General features: G+C 39.0%; 1 protein-coding gene across 2 annotated transcripts in view; it reads right to left on the bottom strand.

Moving 5' to 3' along the window:
• Positions 1-2,406: 2,406 nt before the first annotated feature.
• Positions 2,407-22,771, bottom strand: part of drd3 (dopamine receptor D3) — a 36,607-nt gene continuing 16,242 nt past the window's right edge. The window contains exon 8 of one of the 2 annotated variants that reach the window (XM_037533899.1): positions 2,407-2,817. In XM_037533899.1, the coding sequence (XP_037389796.1) occupies positions 2,783-2,817 (35 nt within the window). In that variant the 3' untranslated portion in view covers positions 2,407-2,782. Of the gene's footprint in view, positions 2,818-19,396; positions 21,709-22,771 lie in introns of those variants that run through there. The other variant, XM_017716134.2, reaches the window with a different exon arrangement.

Genomic DNA, 22,771 nt, shown 5'->3' with positions numbered 1-22,771 from the left:
AAAAGGGGCAAAATTGATCAGAGCCATTGCACTGAACATAGCTAATATAACAATTTGGAATGTCCTTAATAAGAGAGAAACCACTGATCTACTAACAACCAGACATCAAACAGGTCTGCCAATGAACACAACAACAACCCAAAAACAAAACTCAGTGCCACTACCAACAACCTCCACAGGGCAGGTGTCACAATCCATGGTTCAAAACAGCAGAAATATTGAGGCTATACCAGAAGATCTCGTCAACAGAAAGAATCGGAAGACCAAATTGGTATTTATAAATAAATACAGATAATAGTCACAGATGTCCTGGAACAGAGTTTTATGGACCGATGAGACCAAGAATTAACCTCTACCAAAGTGAGGAAAGTGTGGAGATAGAAAGGATCTGCTCATGATCCAAAGTATATGAGCTCATTGGTCAAGCATGGTGGAGGTAGTGTTATGGTTTAGGCTTGCATGGCTGCTTCTGGAATGAGCTCAGAAATCTTGTCTCAGGATGATAGCAGATGAATGAATTCAGAAGTCCAAAAAATGTGGAAGGTTTTAGACTGGACAAGTCAATCACTAGACCTTATCCCAGTTACGCCTGCATTTCACCTCCTGAAAAGAAGACTGAAGGGAGAAAAGGCCTGAAAAAGCATCACAAAAGAGGATTTTCTTCATTTCTTCAAGACTATCTATTTCTAAACTTTTGCTTAGCTAAAAATTGGGTGTCCCCTTGTTAAAATAATTGGGTAGTCTCCTTGTGACTATAACAGCCTCCACTCTTCTAGCAATGGAAGGAGTCCCTTCAGTCAAAATAGCATTTGTGATGTCAGGCGCTGATGTTGGACAAGAAGGCCTGGCTCACAATTGATGTTCCAATTCATCTCAAAGGTGTTCAGTGGAGTTGAGGTCAGGGCTCTGAGCAGGCCACTAGAGTTCCTCTACACCAAACTTATGTCTTTATGAACTCCGCTTTGGGCACAGTCATGCTGGAACAGGAAAGGGCCTCCAGAATGTTCCCACAAAGTTGGAAGCATATTATTTGTCTCCAAATAACACGCTTCCATCAAACTTTGCTACTGGAACTCTAGGTTTTTTGAGGGTCTTGGCGTTCTCCTTGCATTCACCAAACCCAGATCCATCCATCAGACTGCCAGATACTGAAGTGTAAGTCATTACTCTAGAAAACATTTCCATTCCAGAATTTGTGCTTTACACCACTCCAGTTGGAGCCTGGCATTGTGCATAATGATCTTAGGCTTGCATCCAACTGCTTGACGATGGAAACCCTTTTCATGAAGATTCCGATGCACATTTATTTTCCCTGCTGTATCGTTCGTTCTCTTGCTTCGTGACTGAGCTGTTATTGGTCCTAGATACTGGGTTTGGCAGAAACACCTAAACCCAATAATTAGAAGGGGTGTGTACTTTTATATAGTATACTGTATATTAATAGTAAGCTTAATTTCCATTAGCAGAATTAATGCATTCCAAATTTGCTTACTTAGAACCATAGGGTCTTTCTTACTTACTTAGGGCCTTACCCTGTTCGCTTGCATTTTCCATGATGGTACAATAATTACTATCTAATTACCAGTTGCATTAGATTCTACGATAACTGTATATTTAGGATTACTAAAACTATACTGTGCTCAGACTGCATGTAACGGTATTAACGTTCATTGGTTCTTTGGGTTCATTTTGTTGAAAACCATATTGCCAAACTGCATTGGCATCCTCCTTCTGTAAAAGCTTGTCCACATGACTCTTCATCTTTATACACAACTGAAAATCAGCATTATATTCTTTACAAGTGGTGCTTGTATATGTGTGTACATGTGTTATTTATATATATATATATATATATATATATATATATATATGTGTGTGTGTGTGTGTGTGTGTGAGAATAATTAGAATAATATAAAACACTGAAAGCGAAGTAATTAAAAAAAATATTGGCACCTATTGAAATTATTGCAATATTCACTGATATCCATTATCTCTCCATGGATAGTTAGCAACATCCCTGTCTCAAATCAAGTACTTCTGTAGTATATTAGCATTCCTGGTTGGAATTAGCATTGCTGCCAGTATATTTTTCTCACATGAATCATTAGGTCTTCCCTGAAGTTCTAGAAGGCCCTGATGGTTCTCTACAGGTATCGTATAAGAATACAATGCCTAGTGCCTGAATTGAGAAACAGGAAGTTAATTTTGGCTTGGTAACCCTGACTGACAGGGTCTTATACTGGCAGCAGTACAAGTGGCAATATGAATGTGCAGCACTGTCTAAGCTGTATGAAGAACTGAGTAAGGCCTTGGCAGCCGGTAGTGAAGATGACTGTTCAGGGAGAGCATCTCAATCTCTACATTAGCCTCGGCAACACACGTGGCCTCCTTGAGGAGTGACGCTAGTTCTAAATACATCTTTGATATGCCGCAGTGGAGGTACATATGCAGGATTTAACACACATGAGGTGACACCGTGACATCAGAATCTAATTAAACACATTTATGCAGTGACAAGGCTTTAAGCTTTTTTCCCTCCCAGCTGGAGGAGTCTACACTTGGCTTGATGAAGCTTGAATCTCCTACTGCTTGGAGCCTTTTTTGTGCTGGAGGAGAGGAACTTTCGATGAACCCACGTATCTTCCCATGGAGACAGTAATTGGGAGGAATCTTAATGGCATGACCAGGGAGGATGGGATGATTTTCCATTAGTGTAGGAGTGAAAGCCTGGTCATATAAAATGGGATGAGGCGTCCCTCCCGTCTCTCTCTCTCTGTTGCTCTCACCTCGTTCTCCCAAAGTGAGTGGACCTAACAACTGAGAGAGACAGTGGGTGGATGAAAGTAAGGAAAAGAACGAAGAATATGGAAAGTCAAAACAAAGTTAAGTGTAACTGATAGGATTATGCCAATGTAGGGTAAACACAGCTTATCTAATAGAATCAAAATTGAATTTGCCTCTTCGTTCTTGTTATCCCATGGAACAGGAGAGTTTATGCTATTCATGAGGACTTAAGATAGAAGGTGTTCATGAAGGCTTAAGGTCACTAAGGGCTTTACGATCAATAAAGGATTTAATGGTCTATAAGGGCTTTCAAAAAAGAAGGCACAGGTAAGGAGTGTTGAGTTTGCCTTTAACGTCAGTGCAGCTTCTGCCAATTGGCATTAATATGACTTAACCATTGACATGCTGCACTGTAACATGAGTAAGCACAGTTGGCAACTCCCTCTGACAGCAACCCCAACATGCTTTGAGTCAATTAGCTAGTTTTGCTAGTTTGCTCTGGCTCACAAAACGTAGGATGCTCTGAGATGTGGGAAGGTGAAAGTAACAAAGGTGACAACAAATCAGAGGCTACAAAGAAACAGTAGCCATGTGAAGGAGGAATTAACCCATTTATGCCCTACAACTAAAGTTAGCATTATAAGGAAAAGTGACACAGAATGTGTTCTGATTGGTCTTAAGTGATGACATTTTATGCAGTTAAAACTTGGATTAACCTCTCAAAACAATCATTTGAATCTTTTTGATTACATGTAATTTTCAAACTTTTATTCAGAGCCATATTTTCCACATTGCTTTGTTCTATATTAGGGTGATGTTGTATTTTAAGTGGTCCTTTTTAGATGAAACAAACACTCATCGGACTCTTAGTAACATCAAAAACATAAGAGGCTTAGGGTTAGATTTTGGGTTGAGGTTAAGGTTAGGGTAAGGATTAGGGACAGGGTTAGGTTTTGGTTGAGGGTAAGGCTGGGTAAGGCTAGGTTTTGCGTAATGGATGTAACATATTAACAATACATCTACTTAATGTAAGTAATGTATCAACAGAACATCCAGATATTTGCTTCAATGTGTTCAGATGCTTCAATACTGCTACTTCACTGATATGCTGTTGATGTATTACTGATAGTCAGAGTTTATTAATCATCTACTAAGGATCATTCTATATAAAGTGTTGTTAGTATTATATTAGTAGTGCCTTGAGGCCAGAAGTCTAAATTTAATATGATAAATTTACTCATTTAATATGATACATTTACTCATTTAATATGATAAATTTATCACGTTTTATCCATATGGTTTGACTGATATGAAAACAATTATTCATATTGCAAGCAAGCTCAGAAAATTTACTGGCCAAATTTGAAATTTTGTTAGAAATGTTGGTTTAGTGCACAGTACTTTGCAAAGATCAGAGATGACCCTTCACATATTTAATTTCTAGTCAAAATGTTTCTTCTCAAAACTTAATTTTTCTTTGGAATAAAAAGCAGAAAACATATTTACCAGAAAATTACACAGAAACTTCAACCTCTTCAGAATTTAGTGCCTTTGAGACTTGATTTTAGTTTTTCAAAGATATCTGCAGGGAAATTTTTCACACCTCCAAAATTCAGTCTTGGAAGGGTAGATGTTTCATGTTCAGGTTCACACAGTGAAAGTAACTCACATTCAGTGATGAGTTCTGGGCTCTGAGGTGCTCAGTCCATTGTTCTGGGGAAAACTGCAGCTTCTTTGTCTGATTTGCAGTTGCACTTTGCTTTTTGTCTATTTCTCAGTAGTGGTTCCTATCAGCTACACATCCTTTCAGATCCATAGCACTGAGCTGTCATCTTACAGGGGAATGATGGACAGAAACACCTGTGGATTTTTTCAGATCTGAATCAAGAGCGGAACTTGATTTTCTCCTCTCTGTCTCTGTCTCTCTCTCTCTCAATGAAGAAAGTACTGTTTATCACATATTAACAGTTCTGGTGGTCTAGCAGGCCTTGCATGGTTGTTACCACTTCCTTTTCTCTGTCTTTTAATACATTTTTCAACTCCAGTTTTGTTTCCTTCGAATTTCTCCTTCCACATGCAAGTAGATTATCTTATAGCAAATCTTCTTGGAAAACATTTAAATGAAATTAAATAAATGAAGGGTGGTCTCTGACATTTGTACAATACTGTACTTTATTCTGAGTTCATTGTCATGACTTAAAAGACATAATTGAGGCTTTGACACAGAACTTTTGGGTTGGCAGAAGTGTTCTGGATTTACAGGACACACTGTCCATTACTTTTTACTTTTCACAAGTATGTACTTTTTGACCTTCTTCAGATCAGGCAGTGAAATCTGTTAGCCTCGCAACACCCAGCGCACTGCCAGAGTCTCTTTTAATTCTGAAATGAATGCAAATGCAGATTAATGGCTCCCACTTCACTGCCGCCCATTCAATCATTTCGAGTGCTGCCTCTGTCACATGGCCCCCCGGTGGATGGAGGACTTAACGCTTCCCTCATTAGTCACAGTTGAGACTGCTGTACCAGTGTGAGTGATGTATAGAATGGCAGAGAGACTGGTAGCTGCTGCTGGTTCAAATCCAGTCTGATAACTGGGCTTGTGAGCTAATGCTTAAATGCTCATACCGTCATGGCCAACTATTGCATTACACTAACTGATGAGGGAGCCAGATTTATCAAATATTATGTGTTTTTGTTCAGTGCTGGATGTTTGAATTTTCACATTTTAGTGAGTACATGCTTGAGTTCCCAGTGGACATATAATTCTGCTTGTATATATGCTGCTCTTTGTCATGGTTGGATGGTAGTGATGGGATGTCCACTGTGTTTTCCACAGGCAGAGTGACAGTTGGGTTATTGCTGCTCTTGAGTGCACAGCTGGTGTTTCTAGAAAAAGAATATCTGGTTGGTATCGTGTGCACTCACTCATTTACACAAAGATTGATCTGCCATTTGCTCTGTGTCTTAGCCAACAGGATTTCAGATCTTATTCTCTAATTCCTCTCATTTACAACACGACCAGGTTTTGGAAGGTCACTTTTTAATTTGGTTACATTAGATGACTGAACACCTCAGCCATCTAATGAAACTGAATAGTTTGTCAGGTTCTTGTTTTTCATTGATGAACCTTTCACATCTAGATGGCAATGAAATTACCACAGGACAAGTGAGTTTCTGGTGGGTTATATTTTCTACAAATCTGGACATGTGGCTATATGATGATGGAAACCAAACGATGATATTGTGCATATATAAATACACTGATCAGGCATAACATGACCACCTCATTGTTTCTGTGCTCATTGTCCAGTTTATCAGCTCAGCTTACTATATAGCTGCAATTTGTAGTTCTACAATTACAGACTGTAGTCCATCTGTTTCTCTGCATACTTTGTTAGCCACCTTTTATCCTGACAAAAGTACAGCTAAAAACATATTTCGGACTTTTAACTGACTTGGACATCAGACTAAAATCTTTTTGTATTGAATGAACCCATACCTTAATTATGTTCATTTCATTAAAAGAAATGATTGAACATTCCATGTTGTTGTCACTACTGATACAATAATATTTCCAAAGCAATACAGTAGTGACAATTTAGCTCATTTTGACATGGCTGTATGAATAGGGTTAGGGTTAGAAATATGACATCATGCATTTTCACTACCAATTTAAATAGGTCACTCAGTTGATGCACAGGTAGTCTAGGTCTTCATATTTTAAAAAAATGTAATAATGTATCCAATACTGCACAGGACTAAATCAATTTGCACATGGTGCAGCATTTATTAGTTAAAAATCACCTAAAAACACAAAATGAAAAATGAAGCTCTGCCTTTAGAGGTTTCTCTGCAAAAGTATAAACAGGCACAAACACTCACTGTCCACTTTACTGGATACACCAACCTTGCAGTTTCACTCACTGTTCACTTCATGAGCTCCAACTACATTGTAGGTCCACTATATTGGTTTACAGTAGCCCATCTGTTGATGCACAATTTCTCAGCCTGCCTCCATTTCATACATCACTGCTCATTTTCTGACCACAGGACCCCTGTTGACCAGATGTAATTTTGGTGGTGGAACATTCTCAGCGGTGGCACTGACATGGTGACAATGTCAAAGAATACACAGCGATGTTGCTGGGGTTTTTACACACCACAGTGTCACTGGCAGGCTAAGAATAGGTCACCAGCTGAAATATCCAGCCAAGAAAGGTTCTGTGGTCAGAAACAAACCACTGAAAAAGAGCTAGAGTTTGACTAATACAAATTGAGCATTAATGGTTGAGCTTTAGTCTCTAAATATACACCAAGGTGAAGCTATCTAAAAAAAAAAAAATCGGTTGGGGTTTCTAATAAAGTGGCCACTAAGGGGCATAACAATTCTTTCCAAAGTCCTCCAGAGGGACCATATAACAAGAAAAAGGTTTTGTATGCATTAGAGGAAACTGGATTATGCCATGCCTGAGTGGCTGCAAGTACTGTGGAGAAATCTGCCGTTTTCACATTGAACCTTTCATCAGACAGTAACAGTTCTCAAGTCTGGTTCAAATGGTACAAATTCTCATTATTTCATATTGATCCTCACTCTACAAAGCATTTACCAACTGTGTGTGCCATGAAGCCAAACGAACTGAATTTACAATGGTTTAAAGAATATGTTGGCCTTGGCTCAATGGATTGGGTCCACCATCATTTAATCATTTACTTTAACCTCAACTGAATCTCAGAATTTGCCTTTTTAAAACTATTATTATTTATGTAGGACCAATGTGGTGCTTTTATCTTGCCCAAAGTTGCCAAATAGGATACAGTGTAAAAAGGTTTTATATTCTTGTGTAGTCTGGTTAAATAAGGACAAAATGGGGCAAAATATTTATTTTAGTAACAAAATCATCTAATACATTTCTTCTAAATAGTCTTCTTTTTAGGGATGTCAAGATTCTGTTTTTTGCGCTGCAGTCAAAGTACTATAAAGGGGAATTCCACCAATTTTTCAAAACTTCTAATTCAGTCCTTATGGAAACAGAGTCATTCAGAGTGGATGGATGTGAAGTGGTTCATTGTAGAGAAACTTACAGACTCCGATTTCTTTACAGTGGTGGTGATAGGACCGAGGGGTCACCATGTCTACAACACAAATCTAGCTCTTTATTTATTATAGAAAAATCACCACTGATCCACATGTGTCTTCTGAGTTTTTACATGTATTGTTGATAATGGTAAAATAGTCATAAACCTGAAAAAAATAGCTGTTTCTTGGAAGCTATTGTGCCTTACGACACGTGCGTGTACCTCAATCACTGATAGATGAAAATAAGCCAAAATTACGCTAAAACTTTATCACAAAAATATCATAAAACAATGTGTCGGAGTCGTATATGTAACCATTTCATGTAAAAACTTTCTGTGAGTTAGCATTTCAGAGGCAACTCTTCAGACATCTGGTTCGTATCACCATCACTGTGAAGGATTCTGTCTAGGTATGTTTCTAGAAAGAAGCATTTCACACAGCCACACAATTTAAGCAAGACATCAGCACTGTCCTAACAAAACCGCATATATTCAAAATGGTAACTTACAAGAGAACAAAAAATGCTTATCAACGTAAGTTACTATAACAAGATTTTATTCTACATGACGTTGGATTTCTATTGGTCCATTCATCATGAAATGTTAACACAAGCTGCTGTGGTCAAATGATGTAGAAAAAAAAACAGTTAAATGGTTTTGATATCACAGCCATGATATGCTAAGTTTCCAATTAATGTTAAATAAAAATAGCTTCATTTTAATATGTGCATACTATTCTGCACTGATATGCTTTGTTATTTGCATATTTTTTAAAGGAGCATTTTATAGTGTGTTTAATATTGGCATTACTTAATATTTATTAGTCTGCAGTGAAATCACTTTGTTTTGATATAGTCTTATGCAGAAGTTTGAATGCCCCTCACCAAAATAAAATGTGACATTTTCTGCTAATTTTAGAGAACAATTTATTGCTAATGTACCACTGAGTTTAAAATATTGGATAAAATAAAGCATAAAATATAAAATGTGCCATATGTTTTGCACAGGCCACATTTTATGGTTAACATTTTCCTCAATATGTCAAGTTCAGCAAGTAAACACTAACTGCATTAAAATGCAGAAGTGTGTTCCCTGTAGAAGATGTGTGAACTTAATTTCACTTAGAAAATCAACAAAATGTGGTTAAATCAGGTGTGCGTTTTGCATATGAATACATGTGAAGTGGTATAGACTCTTTTGTGGACTACTTATACATGAATTATGAAGTATAGTGTAGTGAATACACTTGCAGTCTGGATGCACTATTTTTGCTAACAATGGTTTAAAACCAGCAGTAGCGCAATCAGTACAGCAGAATGTTTCTCTGATTTTGTTTCTTTGATGTTCTGTGGATTTGGTTTCAACCAGTTGCGAGTGAACAATGTGACAGAAGTGCGTTGCACATATTCTTCTGGAGGTAAGTGGCAGAAGTGTGTCAGTGTTCACACAAAAAGTGGATCAAACACAGCTGAAATAGTTCCACACTGCAGACTGTGGATAACGCTCATTTACATCACCTCTAGAACGTAGGCTACATGTCAATAAATGCCCTAAATGCACCTAAATCAGTGTGGTGCAGGCTGGGTAAAACATTAATGCATAATGCTGTGATGCATTACACTTCACCCCAATCTGCAGCCCTACAGATGGTTCTTCAAGGGTTCTTCAGTAAAGAACCACGAACACTCAAACAACCCTGTGCATGATTCATGATTAAACAGTGCTTTGTATCATGAGAGGGTTCTTCAGATTGATGAAGAATGTGCTGTAGATGGTTCTATTTAGAACCATTTTGAAAATGGTTCTATACAGCATCAAAATGGTTCTTCTATTGTAATGATGTCAAGCTTATAACAATAGAAAAAACCTTTGGTGCTATATAGAACCCTATTTAAAAGATTCTATATAGAACCATATATACCACATTCACGCATATTTTCTATCAATCTGAAGAACCCTTTCATGATACAAAGAACCCCTTAATCATGCAAAGGATTGTTTGAGTGTTTATGATTCTCTATAGAGAACAATCTTTACTAAAAAACCCTTGAAGAACCATCTTTTTCAAGAGTGACAGCTTCAATATACTTTGTCTTCTGTCTGTCACACACATTAATGTTTATGAATGAAATCCTCCTTTCATACCTTCCTCAACATACATGCAGCCCCCTTTCTGACTATGTGGCTGCCCAGGATACAGAACATGTGTTCCCCCTGTGCTAGTTCTTCTCTGCCTCTATTAAGCAAAAGTGTTAATGCAAATTGCACCTAATGCAATGGAACTTTATTACCTGCACCTAGTATACAGAGCCTAGGGTGACAGCCAGTTCACTGTCTCTAACCCAGAGAGGGATGAATAAAAGTGGACGAAAATATAGAAGACCCTGCAACTGTATGAGCAACAAGGAGTGATGGACAGTCCTGACCTTACACCAGTGTATGAGTGCATGGCAGAATTACAAATGTGCAAAATGTAAATACAAGAAAAAGAGAGCAGTTGCGTTTGCTGGCATGTGTGTTTACCTGCTGGTCCATGTGTTATTGATCAAGTGAATTAACACAGGTGATGTCTGTTGTGGACATTGATTTATCTGCAGAGCACACTTCGCTTCCTGCAGCTTCAGTTAATGAGTTCAGAGATTGCAGCTGGGGTTCAGAAGAACAGCAAAAAGAGTGTTAATGGGATGAAACAACAGAAGCGAAGAGAGCAGACACTCCCTATGAAACAGCAGTTTATTTTTGTGCGTCCCTCCTACTACAGATTTTGTAGGGTTTTTTTATCACGCTGTAATTTCTTGATAACCCAGCAGTGCCTTTGGATGTTAGAGCACTAAAACCCAAAAAGACCAGATGGGTCCAAAAACACATTATCTAGTGAGGGAGCTGTTAGCTTTTATGCACAAACCTCAGCTTATAGATGACATCAGACCAATAAGAGTGACTGGAAAAATGCAGCCATTAAAGGAACAATTCTAATTGGCATCATGTAAACGGCATGCCTGCACAGAGATGGGTAGAATACTTTGAAAAAATAGTGCTGACTGAATACTGAATGCACTGTCTTACATAGGCCTGTAGGACAATTATCACATAAATGCCTAACTGTAATTATTTTTGCTGATTGTATTGTTTTATATAGATTATCTTTCAGCATCATATGTGTTGCAGAAAAAGGATGTGACTTGGGTGAGTTTTTATTGGTTGGGTTGAGGAAAATGCATGTAAATAAGACAGAATTAAACACATTTATTTAAACTTGTGGGTCTTACTTTACTTTATGACTTGGTGCTACAGGGAGATTCATGTGAAAGAGGCCCCGAATATTCAGTCATATCTCCTGTCAGGATGAAGAAATCTAAACCAAAAAAATACGCTATATACCTTGACATATGTGTGATCGATTGCATTACATGTGATGCTGAAAGTGATCTCCGTTTTTTGTCAGACACATGAAGGGGTACGGGGGTTCTGTACTGTCACAGTACTTTCAGATTTTTACACAATATAAAGAATAGCCACCGAGTTCAAATAATACAGAAAACTGAAAAATGACAAATACGGCAAAACATGTTCTTCTTCAGACCAGTTCAGTTGTCCCGATGAAATTTTATATACAACTCAGAAGACTATTCTGTTTAATCATGTCTTAACATTAGTAATGCTGAGATAACTTAGCTCTTCTTTAGAGAGCGTCTAACCAGAGTGTTAATATTAAGTTATTGATGGTTTCTTTAAAACTGATGTTTTTTGTTATTTAATGGTTTAGTATTCTGACAAATATCTTAAAATGTGTTGCTTTTTCAGAATGTAATGTAGACTGAATACACACACTTCATTTCTGTATTCTAAGGACATATTCCATTGTATTCCATCACATCCCAACCTTGTGCCTAAATCATCATTTTCCTCAAGTCGTGCTCAGTAATCTCAGACTTGCTTATGTGGTTTTTGATACTACATGACATACTGCAATTTATGATATCTAAAAAGTACATTGCAGGGCTAAAACAGTAATAGAGGCCTTCTTGTAACAAGTACAATGTAACTGAACCTCCCCAGTCAAAATTTTGATTTTCCAAGTTGAAATGAGAAACAAATATGGCATTTTAATTTTTCAATACGTTGAACTTTGCAAATATGCGCAGCACTTTTTTTCTATGCCCTGACACTTCATCATTTTAAAAAGGTGATGTACAGATGCTTGAAGGTTAGAAAGCATGTTCAGAATTAACAATCCATCTTCCTGACTGTCTCTTGCCTGCTGAATCAGAACTGAGATATGGTGATAAATATGTAGCAGGCTTAGTGCCAGCACAGTCCTGTGGTAAAAAAAATTGATTTTCTTTGTCTCCTAGAGGGCTGAAGTGTGTGGAGCAGCAGAGTATCAGTCTTTTCTATATGCGGGAAGAATATGGGAACATGCTACATAATTAGAGTCATTATGACAGTGTTGGGTCTAATTATATTGTAATTATTTTGGTTATGAATTCTTCACATCCTCTGGGAATGTGTTTTGCACAATTAAAAACTGATGCACTTACTTGGCTTGAATAACAAGCGTAAAGAACAGAGAATCGCAGTTACACACACTCCCCCTCCCTCCCTCTCCCATGTGTATTTTCTGCTTACATGCAATACAATGTCTGTGCCCTCTCCTACACATTATTCTTTCCTTTTTCCTTTATCTTCTAGGAAGATAAATAACAAGTGTCCTACATAGAGAGTGCTCCACAGTGACAGAATGAGGGTTGGCGCTGGTAAGGAAGGTGATGTAGGTAAGCGTCTTCATTCTCCACATGTGTACTCCCAACACTCAGGATGAAACTATGAAGAATCAAATATTTATGCCTTGCTCATCATTAACGCAGCCATCCCACGGATGAGAATATAAATAAGGTGAAAATGTCAGTAGCAACCATACTGTAGCTAGATACACTGCTAAATTTTCCACTGATGTTACGTAAAGTTACAATTGTTACAAAGCACAATTAAGCTGTTCTAAATTAATGGCTTTACCAGTGCAATATTCTTGCAAATACAGCTGACAAAGAATTGACCAGATTAATGTGCAAACATCAGAGGACACCTTTTATGTTATTAATTTTTTAGGAGATATTCCTGAGATAAGACATACACTGTTTCCAAAAGTATTCAGTCACCCATCCAGATCATTGAATTCAGACATTCCAATCACTTCTATGGCCAGAGGTGTATAAAAACCAAGCGCCTAGTCATGCAGACTGCCTCTACAAACATTTGTGAAAGAATGGGTCACTCTCAGGAGCTCAGTGAATTCCAGCATGGTAACGTGATAGGATGCCACCTGTGCAACAAGTCCAGTTGTGAAATTTCCTGACTACTAAATATTCCACAGTCAATTGTCAGTGGTATTATAACAAAGTGGAAGCAATTGGGAACGATAGCAACTCAGCCATGAAGTGGTAGGCCAGGTAAAATGACAGCACAGGGTCAGCGGATGCTGAGACGCATAGTGCGCAGATGTCGCCAACTTTCTGCAGTCAATCACTACAGACCTCTAAACTTCAGATTAGCTCAAAAACAGCGTACAGACCTTCATGGAATGGGTTTCCATTGCTGAGCAGCTGCATCCAGGCCTTACATCACCAAGCGCAATGCGAAGTGGTGAATGTAGTAGTGTAAAGCGCCACCACTGGACTCTAAAGCAGTGGAGACGTGTTCTTTGGAGTGACGAATCACGCTTCTCCGTCTGACCTCAACCCGACAGAACTTCGGGATGAATTAGAGTGGAGACTGCGAATCAGACCTTCTCATCCAACATCAGTGCCTGACCACACAAATGCGCTTCTGGAAAAATGGTCAAAAATTCCCATAAACATACTCCTAAACTTTGTGAAAAAGCCTTCCCAGAAGAGTTGAAGCTGCCAAGAGTTGAAGTGGCCGACATCATATTACACCCTATGGATTAAGAATGGGATGTCATTCAAGTTCATATGTGAGTGCAGGCAGACGAGAGAATACTTTTGGCAATATAGAGTAGATAGTCCACTTGCATAAGGAAAGGAAAAGTCAAAGGTAAGTTTTCTAAACTGGATTTCAAAAAACTATGAAATGATGTAGAAAAACTGGGGCTTCTAACAACCATGCAAGACCTGGTAGACCACCAAAACTGTCCCCATCAGATAACCAGCATTTAACGCTTCAAGAGAGGAGAAAATCAAACTCCATTCTTGCTTAAAACCCAAAAATATCCACAGATGTTTCTGTCCATCCATCCACTGTGAGAATACTCTATGCTGTGGATCTGAAGCCATGTGTAGCTGGAAAATTAGCAAATCAAAGAAGCTGCTGGTGTTCTAAGAACAATGGACTGACCACCCCAGCGTCCAGACTTCAACATCACTGGATGTGTTTGTGATTATTTGGGTCATGAGAAGCTGGAAATGCAACTACCTTCTAAGACTGAACTTTGGAGTTGTGGAAAAACATCCCATTTCTTAAAAAACTGAAAGCAAGTCTCCTGAAGCTATAATAAAGACAAAGGATAAACACATTAAACACTGGAAAAAAGTGATATTTTATTTAGTTGTTGAGTTATTGAGTCTTTGAGGTGGTTGGATAGTGTAGTGGGTAACACCTCTGCCTTCTACGCTGTAGACTGGGGTTCAATCCCCCACCAGGGCAAGCACCCTAGACTATACCAATAAGGGTCCTTGGGCAAGACTCCTAACACCACCTTAGCCTACCTATGTATAATGATCAAATTGTAAGTCGCTCTGGATAAGAGTGTCAGCCAAATGCTGTAAATGTTTGAGAAGACTTTTAAATTCAATGCCAGCTGTCTAAAGGAGATGAGGGCTACCAACATGACACAACAAACAGACTGAGTTAAAATCACCTTAACTCTCTCTCTATAGGCCAAAGCAGTTTTATTATCCAGTGCTTAAACTACATAGTATTCTTTTTGCAGGAAGAATATTCCATAGTCTATTACTTGTCACAGATAACCCAATTTGTGGTCATTATCCAACTGCCCAAACGCTGTGCTGTAGTTTCAGCCAGTGTTATTTGGACACCTCTGGTGAAAACAAATTTTGGAGGACTCAGTGTTAATCACACTGCTTAGGGCTTTCGTTTACTAGAATTTGCAGTCATTTTATGTTGCCACTGAAGCACCCACAGAGACAGAGTCCATAGAGAATGAATAGGCTTTTTACTTCAACCCCCACAGCACCTCTCTGCATCACTTCAAATGCATTGTTTTGGAGTTTCTGTATGTTAGTCACGCAGTACTTGACATCGTGCCCTCACTTCTTATCATACAAAAGACAGAGTGCTGGGTAGACAGGGATTGGGCTGTGAGGTGAGTTTGGTGGGGAGAAGAGCCAATGAATATGTGTCTCCTGGGTTAAAAGAGGGAGCAGGTATGCTATGGAGAATTCACACAAAAACCAGAGAGAAATTTCCATTGCTAGCACTCTGTACATCACATTCTCAAGCTGGTGCTGCAGATTATAAAGGCTCACTTATGTTATAAGGAGCTGTACAGCTGCAACTGGGGGTTTCACGAAGCCCCACACTTTACAATGGTATCTTCACTAGCCACTTTACACTGGCCGTGACTGCTTTACAATGCAATGTTATCATCTCTGGGCACTGCATATGCAGAGACAGGCTCAACCAATACTGCCAACAGCAGCTCAACACACATTTTCACTATTCACTCTTACCAGGCCCATATGGTTGAAGGAATGATTTGGCTATAAATCAAACTTACATCATATGTAGTCAGTCAGCCATGATGTTTGGTATCTGAAGTTTGCTTCATTAGTTTTGCACTGGAGCTATGTGACTAATGTAATGAAAGTTTATAGCCAGCAGGTTAGCACTGTGCATGCCCAAATCATTGCACGGTTACCTTAAACCAAGTAGTGTTGATAAGTAATCTCAAATAGACTGGCTTACGTGGTTTCTGACACTGCAAGACGAACTCATATCATGCTGTTTGAGGCAAGTGTGAGATTATTTAACCATGAAACTGGCAAGATTCAAACTTAATGGCTATAAGCTTCTATTACTTGCAAGGTATATTAGCCTTTAGTACAAAACTAAAGAAGCAAACTTCAGACAATTGGCCAGCCACATTTGGCATGAGAGGAAAATGGTGTGCATTTTGTTTTTTTGGCCAAGCTATTACTTTAACTGATACTTATAGTACTGTGCTGAAGTGAGGGACTACTTAAGTCAGAGATAATTTAATTTCAATGGCCATTAAGTATGAGTTCTTCCTTTTTTCAGAGTATATCTCAGGACATTATACATTAAGATCCATAAGATAAGATACATAAGTCCACTCGCATGAGGAATAAGAAAGTCAAAGGAAAATCAGTGAAAAACTAAAAACTTCACTTAAACCTAAACTGTAGGTAAAAAAAGACATAAGAGAAAATGGGACTCCTAAGAAAAGACCAGGGAGACCTGTCCCCAACAGACTAACTATATTCATCTCCAAGAGAGAAAATCAAGCTCTGCTTTCCTCAGATCTGAAAAATTCACAGGTGTTTCTGTCCATCCTTCTACTGAGAGAACACAACTGAACACTATATGGGTCTGAAAAGGATGTGCAGCTGTCAAGACGCCCTTACTGAGAAAAGGAAGCAGACAAAATATAACAACATTTACAAATCAAAGAAAGAAGCTGCTGGTATTCTCAGAACAGTGGACTGACCACCCCAGAGTTCAGGTTTTAACATTATTGAACGTGTTTCATTACTTGGATCATAACAAGCAGAAAATGCAACCAACTTCTGAAACTAAACCTTAGAGATATGAAAAATATTCCTGCAGATTTCTTTGAAAAACCTGAAAGCAAGTCTACTGAAAAGAATGCAATAACAGTAAAGGGTGGGCACATGAAATACTAAAAAACCTATTAAGTTGTTTATTATTAAGAGGCTTCTTTGTATTTTTATGCTACATATTTGTTTTCTGTTTTTTTGCTGAAAAAATGAATAACATACTTACTGGTTATTTTGACTAGGCTGTAGTAAATAAAGAAAAATGTCTGACTTTTGCACTTTATGTTGAAGCAATATTCAAAAATTCCAACAAAAAAACTTCACACTAGCCAACCGCACATGATGCATGGAGTCCACCCATATTCACACATTTTGTAGGTTTGTGTTTGCAAACAATGTAACAGTGTGAGACCGAGTTAAGTTGCTGCTTTCAAACTGACTTTGATCCCCAGTAATTGTCTCAGGGATCCCAAGACCCTCTGTTTCTCTCAACCACATCAAGCATTCATTAAATTCTGGTACCCCTGTCAATGGGGAATACACCCACCCTGTCTCTCTCCACCAATACACTTATATATTTATAAGCTTTCATGTGAAATTAACCACTACATTCACTACATAAATAATTAATAAAATAATTTGCCTTCCTGCTTCCGGCAGTGTTAAGTATTCCATTGAAAGGAATGAGCTTTCCTTATCTATACTATATGTATTTTTTTCCTAAACAAGGCACCTCTGAGTGTTGGTTATAAATACAATGCATACAGACACGTCTCTGTGAAATTAGAGCATTTCTGCAGAATCCCTAATGACCAATTAGTGTCTTGGAGTACAAAATGTCCACATTCATGTGGTCGTTTCCAGAATATTTAGAAGAGATGTGTATGTGTGAATGCTGGCACTTATATTTCCTGTTTTCAGTATTGTGTGTGTGTGTGTGTGTTCAGCCAAACTGCGACTTCTTGCGTGGATAAGAAGTGGGAGTAAGTTGGCCTTGGCTAAAGAGTGGGGGATGATCGGAGGACGGAAGAATGCTGTGAAATGTATGTGGTAAAAAATCTAGTTATTTCACTCTCCACTAGTCCAGCCCACTTCCATTATGAGCTGTTAAAGCATCTGTCTTCAGTAGGGATGTAACAATACACAATGTTCACAATATATGTATTGTATGATATGATAAAGAAATGACATGCCAACATTCATTATGCTCATATTTTCTTAGTCAAAGTCTAACTGCCAACACAATACTATATTCTAATTAAACTATAATTAACACAAATAAATGTAACCCTTTACTGCATGAATTATGAAATACACAAAAATATTTTTATGATTGTTCTTATTCAAAATGGCATAACTGAAAATCTTAAAATATTTTTTTGAAAAAAACAAACAAACAAAAAACAACAACAATGGTGAGCGAACCATTTTGTTGCCACATGGCAACAGCATCCAGCAATGGAACCGTAATCTATAATGCACACAATAGGCTGTCTAATGTGTCCAGTGCCACTGTGTTTGCTGGCCCCAGACATATCACACACTGTAGCATGCTGCTGTGATATAAAAAACAATCACATTTTAGGATTTAAATAAAAAAAAAACATCTAAACTGATTTCATTTATGAAAAATAAACTTCTGAGAGATTCTGTTCCATTTGTTCTCTTCAAGTTGTCCATTAGTATTTATTTACACACACACTTGGAGATCTCACCATGTGGTGTGTGTGAAAAGAGAAGGCCAGGCTGCAACAAGAAGGCATAGGTTCCAAAAAAAGATATACACTTCATAGTATAGTTAGGCAAAACATTAAAACGAAGTAACTGGCTGAATCTCAAATGGCTCCCTATTCCCTATATGATACACTGTTGTGAGTCATGAAGTGTCTAGATTTGGGGTCTTAGACATACATTATATTTCCAAAAGTATTCACTTAGCCATCCAAATCACTGAATTCAGGTGTTCCAATCACTTCCAAGGCCACAGGTGTATAAAGCCAAACACCTACGCATGCAGACTGCCTCTACAAACATTTATAAAAGAATGGGTCTCTCTCAGTTCAGTGAGTTCCAGTACAGTACCGTGACAGGATGCCACCTGTGCAACAAGAACAGTCGTGAAATTTCCAGTCAAGTTTCAGTGGTATTATAACAAAGTGTAAGTGATCGGGAACGACAGACACTCAGAGGTCGCCAACTTTCTGCAGAGTCAATTGCTACAGACCTCCAAACTTCATTTGGCCTTCAGATTAGCTCAAGAACAGTGCGTAGAGAGCTTCATGGAATGACTTTCCATGCCTTATCAGTTGCATACAAGCCTTACATCACCAAGCACAATGCAAAGCATTAAATGCAGTGGTGAGCAGCATGCCACCACTGGACTGGTGGTGCGTGAGCAGTGCAGTGGAGATGTGTTCTTTGGAGTGATGAAGCACGCTTCTCCATTTGGCAATCCGATGGATGAGTCTGAGTTTGGCGGTTGCCGAGACCAGTACTTGTCTGACTGCATGTGTAAAGTTTGGTGGAGGGGGGTTATGGTGCGGGGTTGGAGTTGAGCTCGGCCCTTAGTTCTAGTGAAAGGAACTCTTAATGCTTCAGCACCAAGAGATTTTGGACAATTTCATGCTCCCAACTTTGTGGGAACAGTCTGGGGATGGCCCCTTCCTGTTCCAACATGACTGCCCACCAGTGCACGAAGCAAGGTCCTAAAGACATGGATGAGCAAGTTTGGTGTGGAAGAACTTCACTGGCCTGCACAGAGTCCAACCTTAAATTAGAGTGGAGACTGCGAGCCAGACCTTCTCATCCAACATCAGTGCCTGACCTCACAAATGCACTTCTGGAAGAAGGGTCAAAAATTCTAAAGCTTAAACCTTGTGGAAAGCTTGGCATATATTCTGGCAATATAGTGTAAATAACTTGTACTTATTTGCCAGAATTTAAACAGTCGCAACACGTGAGAGTCCTGACTTCAACCCGATAGAACATCTTTGGGATGAATCAGAGCAGAGACTGCAAGCCAGGCCTTCTCGTCCAACATCAGTGTCTGACCTCACAAATACACTTCTGGAAGAATGGTCAAAAATTCCCATAAACACACTCCTATTTTTTTGGAAATACTCCTATACTTTGTGGAAAGCCTTCCAAGAAGGGTTGAAACTGTTATGGCTGCAAATGGTTGGCCGACATCATATTAAACCCTATGGATTAAGAATGGGATGTCATTCAAGTTCAAGTGAAGGCAGATGAGCAAGTAGTTTTGGCAGTATTATGTGCTGTTTGAGTGCAGAAGCCATGACCTACATAGTGCAATACATAGGGAGTAGGGGGCCTTGTGAGTTTTAGCCATTGTTGCCACAAGGCAACACCATGCAGTAAAGGGTTATACAAAAATACAAAGCATAAAAGGTTTCAGACGTAGTGCATGGTTGCCTTTTTTACAAACATATTTTTAACAGAACAATGGAAATTATTTTATGTCAGCATTTCTAATATCAACAAATGTTCTGTTGAATATATGAAAATATTTGTGATATCACAATCTATTTTGTAAAATATAACTGTATTCGGTTCAGAGCATGTATTGCCTTGCAAGACCCCTTTCAAAATAAATACATTTTAATAAGTGTAACATAACACTCCTAGCCTTCACTGCCTCTCAAAGCCACACTGGCAGAGAAATGCATACATGCAAACTACTTTTTAGAGAGATCCTTCTCAAATGTGATAAGCACTCTGACAGCGCCTCATTGTCTGCAAAACGCTTAGCTGTGGAGGAAGAGCTTAGCCGGGTCAGGCTGCAGTGAAGAAGTGAGTTGGACAGAGAAAAAGAAAGGGTAAGAATGGAGCTGGGTGACAGGGATGTCATAGTGAATTCATTAGCTGTCATTCGACAAGGATTAGTAATTACAGAAAGTGGAAAAAGACAGATGCCATCACTCCCATTGTAATTCCTTCAGTACCAAAAACACTCAATTGCACATTTAGGTTCTCCGAGTGTGGTGAGACAAGTTAGGCTGGCTCTCTTTGAAGACACACTTGAGCAAGTCATGCATTTCCTCTCTCTCTCTTTCTCTATCAACCTACATCCATCTGCGCTGCTGATTTCCAGCTGAGCCCTCCACTAAAGGCCTTTTAAAAAATCTACACACTCCGGTTTCTTCCTATTTAATGTTCTCCCTCATTCAGTCACTCACTCATTTCATCCTTCTTTCGCTGGGTATTGTCTCCCACTGAGCCATCCTGTTCTTATTTGGTCGTGCTTTTCTCCCTTTAAATTGATTCAGATTTATGAGGACAGAGCTCATAAGAGAGATTTAATTTTGCTTTAATTCACAATAAGAACACATTCCAAATGTTATGGTCCCTTACCCCAGCTGGTTTCCTTATCACAAGAATTTTCAGATGCTTGTCCTTTGACGTTCGATGACCCAAAGGTTTCACAGACATCTCTGTTCAAACAGGCCAAACTCCAAACTAACAGATGCATGCAAACACATATGAGGCACTCCAAACAGACCACTGAAATGAGAGGAGATGCTCAGAAAGTGGCAACAGAATAAAGTCCAGATACATCCATGATTCTTTGACTGATTATTAATGATCAGGCCTTCAAATTCTGTTGATATGTGATTCAAACCACTTCCAGACCCTGTTCTGGCATTCAAGTGTCGAGTCTGTATTCAAGGGTCGAGCTCTGTATTCCTTTTTATTATCGCTAAGTCAGTGCCCTCCTGACTTCCCAGTTCAAAGTTCACTTGCAGAAAAAGTAATGCACCTTGTTGGATGCATGAAAAACTGCCCATCAAGCTTTTCAATTCATGCTTCAGTATCCCAAGTGGCAGAGGTCACTGGACTCTTGATGTCCGAAATCAACAAGTGAGGATCTTAATGAAGGCTCGGCGAAACTCAATGTTGAAAGTGGTGTAAATGACTGGGTTGAGGGCACTGTTGACATAACCCAGCCAGGTGAAAGCGCTATAAAGCTCGGGTGGCACATGACACTTCCTGCAGTGAGTGTTCAAGATGTGAGTCACAAAGAAGGGTAGCCAGCAGATGAGAAAAACTCCTGGAGGATATACATGCACACAGCATATACACACACACACACACACAAACAAACACACACACACACACAGGTAAAGAGTTTGGGTATGAGCTCGTAATTAAAACATCAAACAAACGTGTAGTCCTCATTAACCTGGACCTTTCAGCAATATAGCTAAATAGATGGGTTTATAGAACACTTAATTTATGTTAAAGGTTAGATGTCCCACAGCTACTCTTTTTCTAGAAAATGCCTTGCTGTCTTAAATTCTCCAAACATAAATCCTTTCCACAGGCAAAGCAAGTCTGGTCACAAAAGGACCCTGACCAATCGACTTTGAGCTGAGACAGCTGGGCTATAGGCTAGACATCTGCCATGAGTGTGATTCCGTTTCCTCCTCAATTAAGCAGACATCACAGATTACCATCAGTGTCATTTACGAACTTCAGAGAGCATTGGCCTCCATGAGGCACCACAGTGACATGATGCTAATTGTGTGAAATTGGTTGCCAGCAACTTCGAGGACTGCACAGCTCAGATTCCAGAGCCTGACTCCAGTTTGTACTTTTGAATGACACTCCCTGGCACACACGGTTCACGATGTTCCCCAGGTGGTCTCTCTAGGCTGACAACTACTGCATCCCTGGCAGAGGATGAGGTACAAACGGTTATCCTGTAGCTTTTATTTTCAGAGGATGACTAACCAACAGGTGGTATGTGTATCCATGGCTCTGAACCTCTGTGATTGCAGAGAAAGAGGTTATTGCTGAGATAGGTCCAGCTTTGGTGTACTCATTCAATACTGTGGGCTTGTAGCCAGATTCCTCAGCAGGGGTGTATATTATCTTGGTATACCAGATGAAAGGAGTTTGAGATCATGCCAAGCATGCAGCAGGTAACTGTTAAAAAACTGCCATGCCAAACATACACCAGGTGGCTTAATAACTCTGGCAGCAGAGCTAATTTCCACCAGTTGACTTTCTCAGATTCCAACTTGCCACTGAACCATGCACATAAACCCTATGAAAGTTCTAAATCCAATCCAATGTCAGTCTGAGACTGTACAGGTAACATAATTAGCATA

The sequence above is a fragment of the Pygocentrus nattereri genome, chromosome 24, assembly GCF_015220715.1.
Source record: "Pygocentrus nattereri isolate fPygNat1 chromosome 24, fPygNat1.pri, whole genome shotgun sequence".
Taxonomy (NCBI): domain Eukaryota; kingdom Metazoa; phylum Chordata; class Actinopteri; order Characiformes; family Serrasalmidae; genus Pygocentrus; species Pygocentrus nattereri.
Note: the sequence above shows the minus strand (reverse complement) of the source record. Positions and strands in the feature narration are given on the sequence as shown.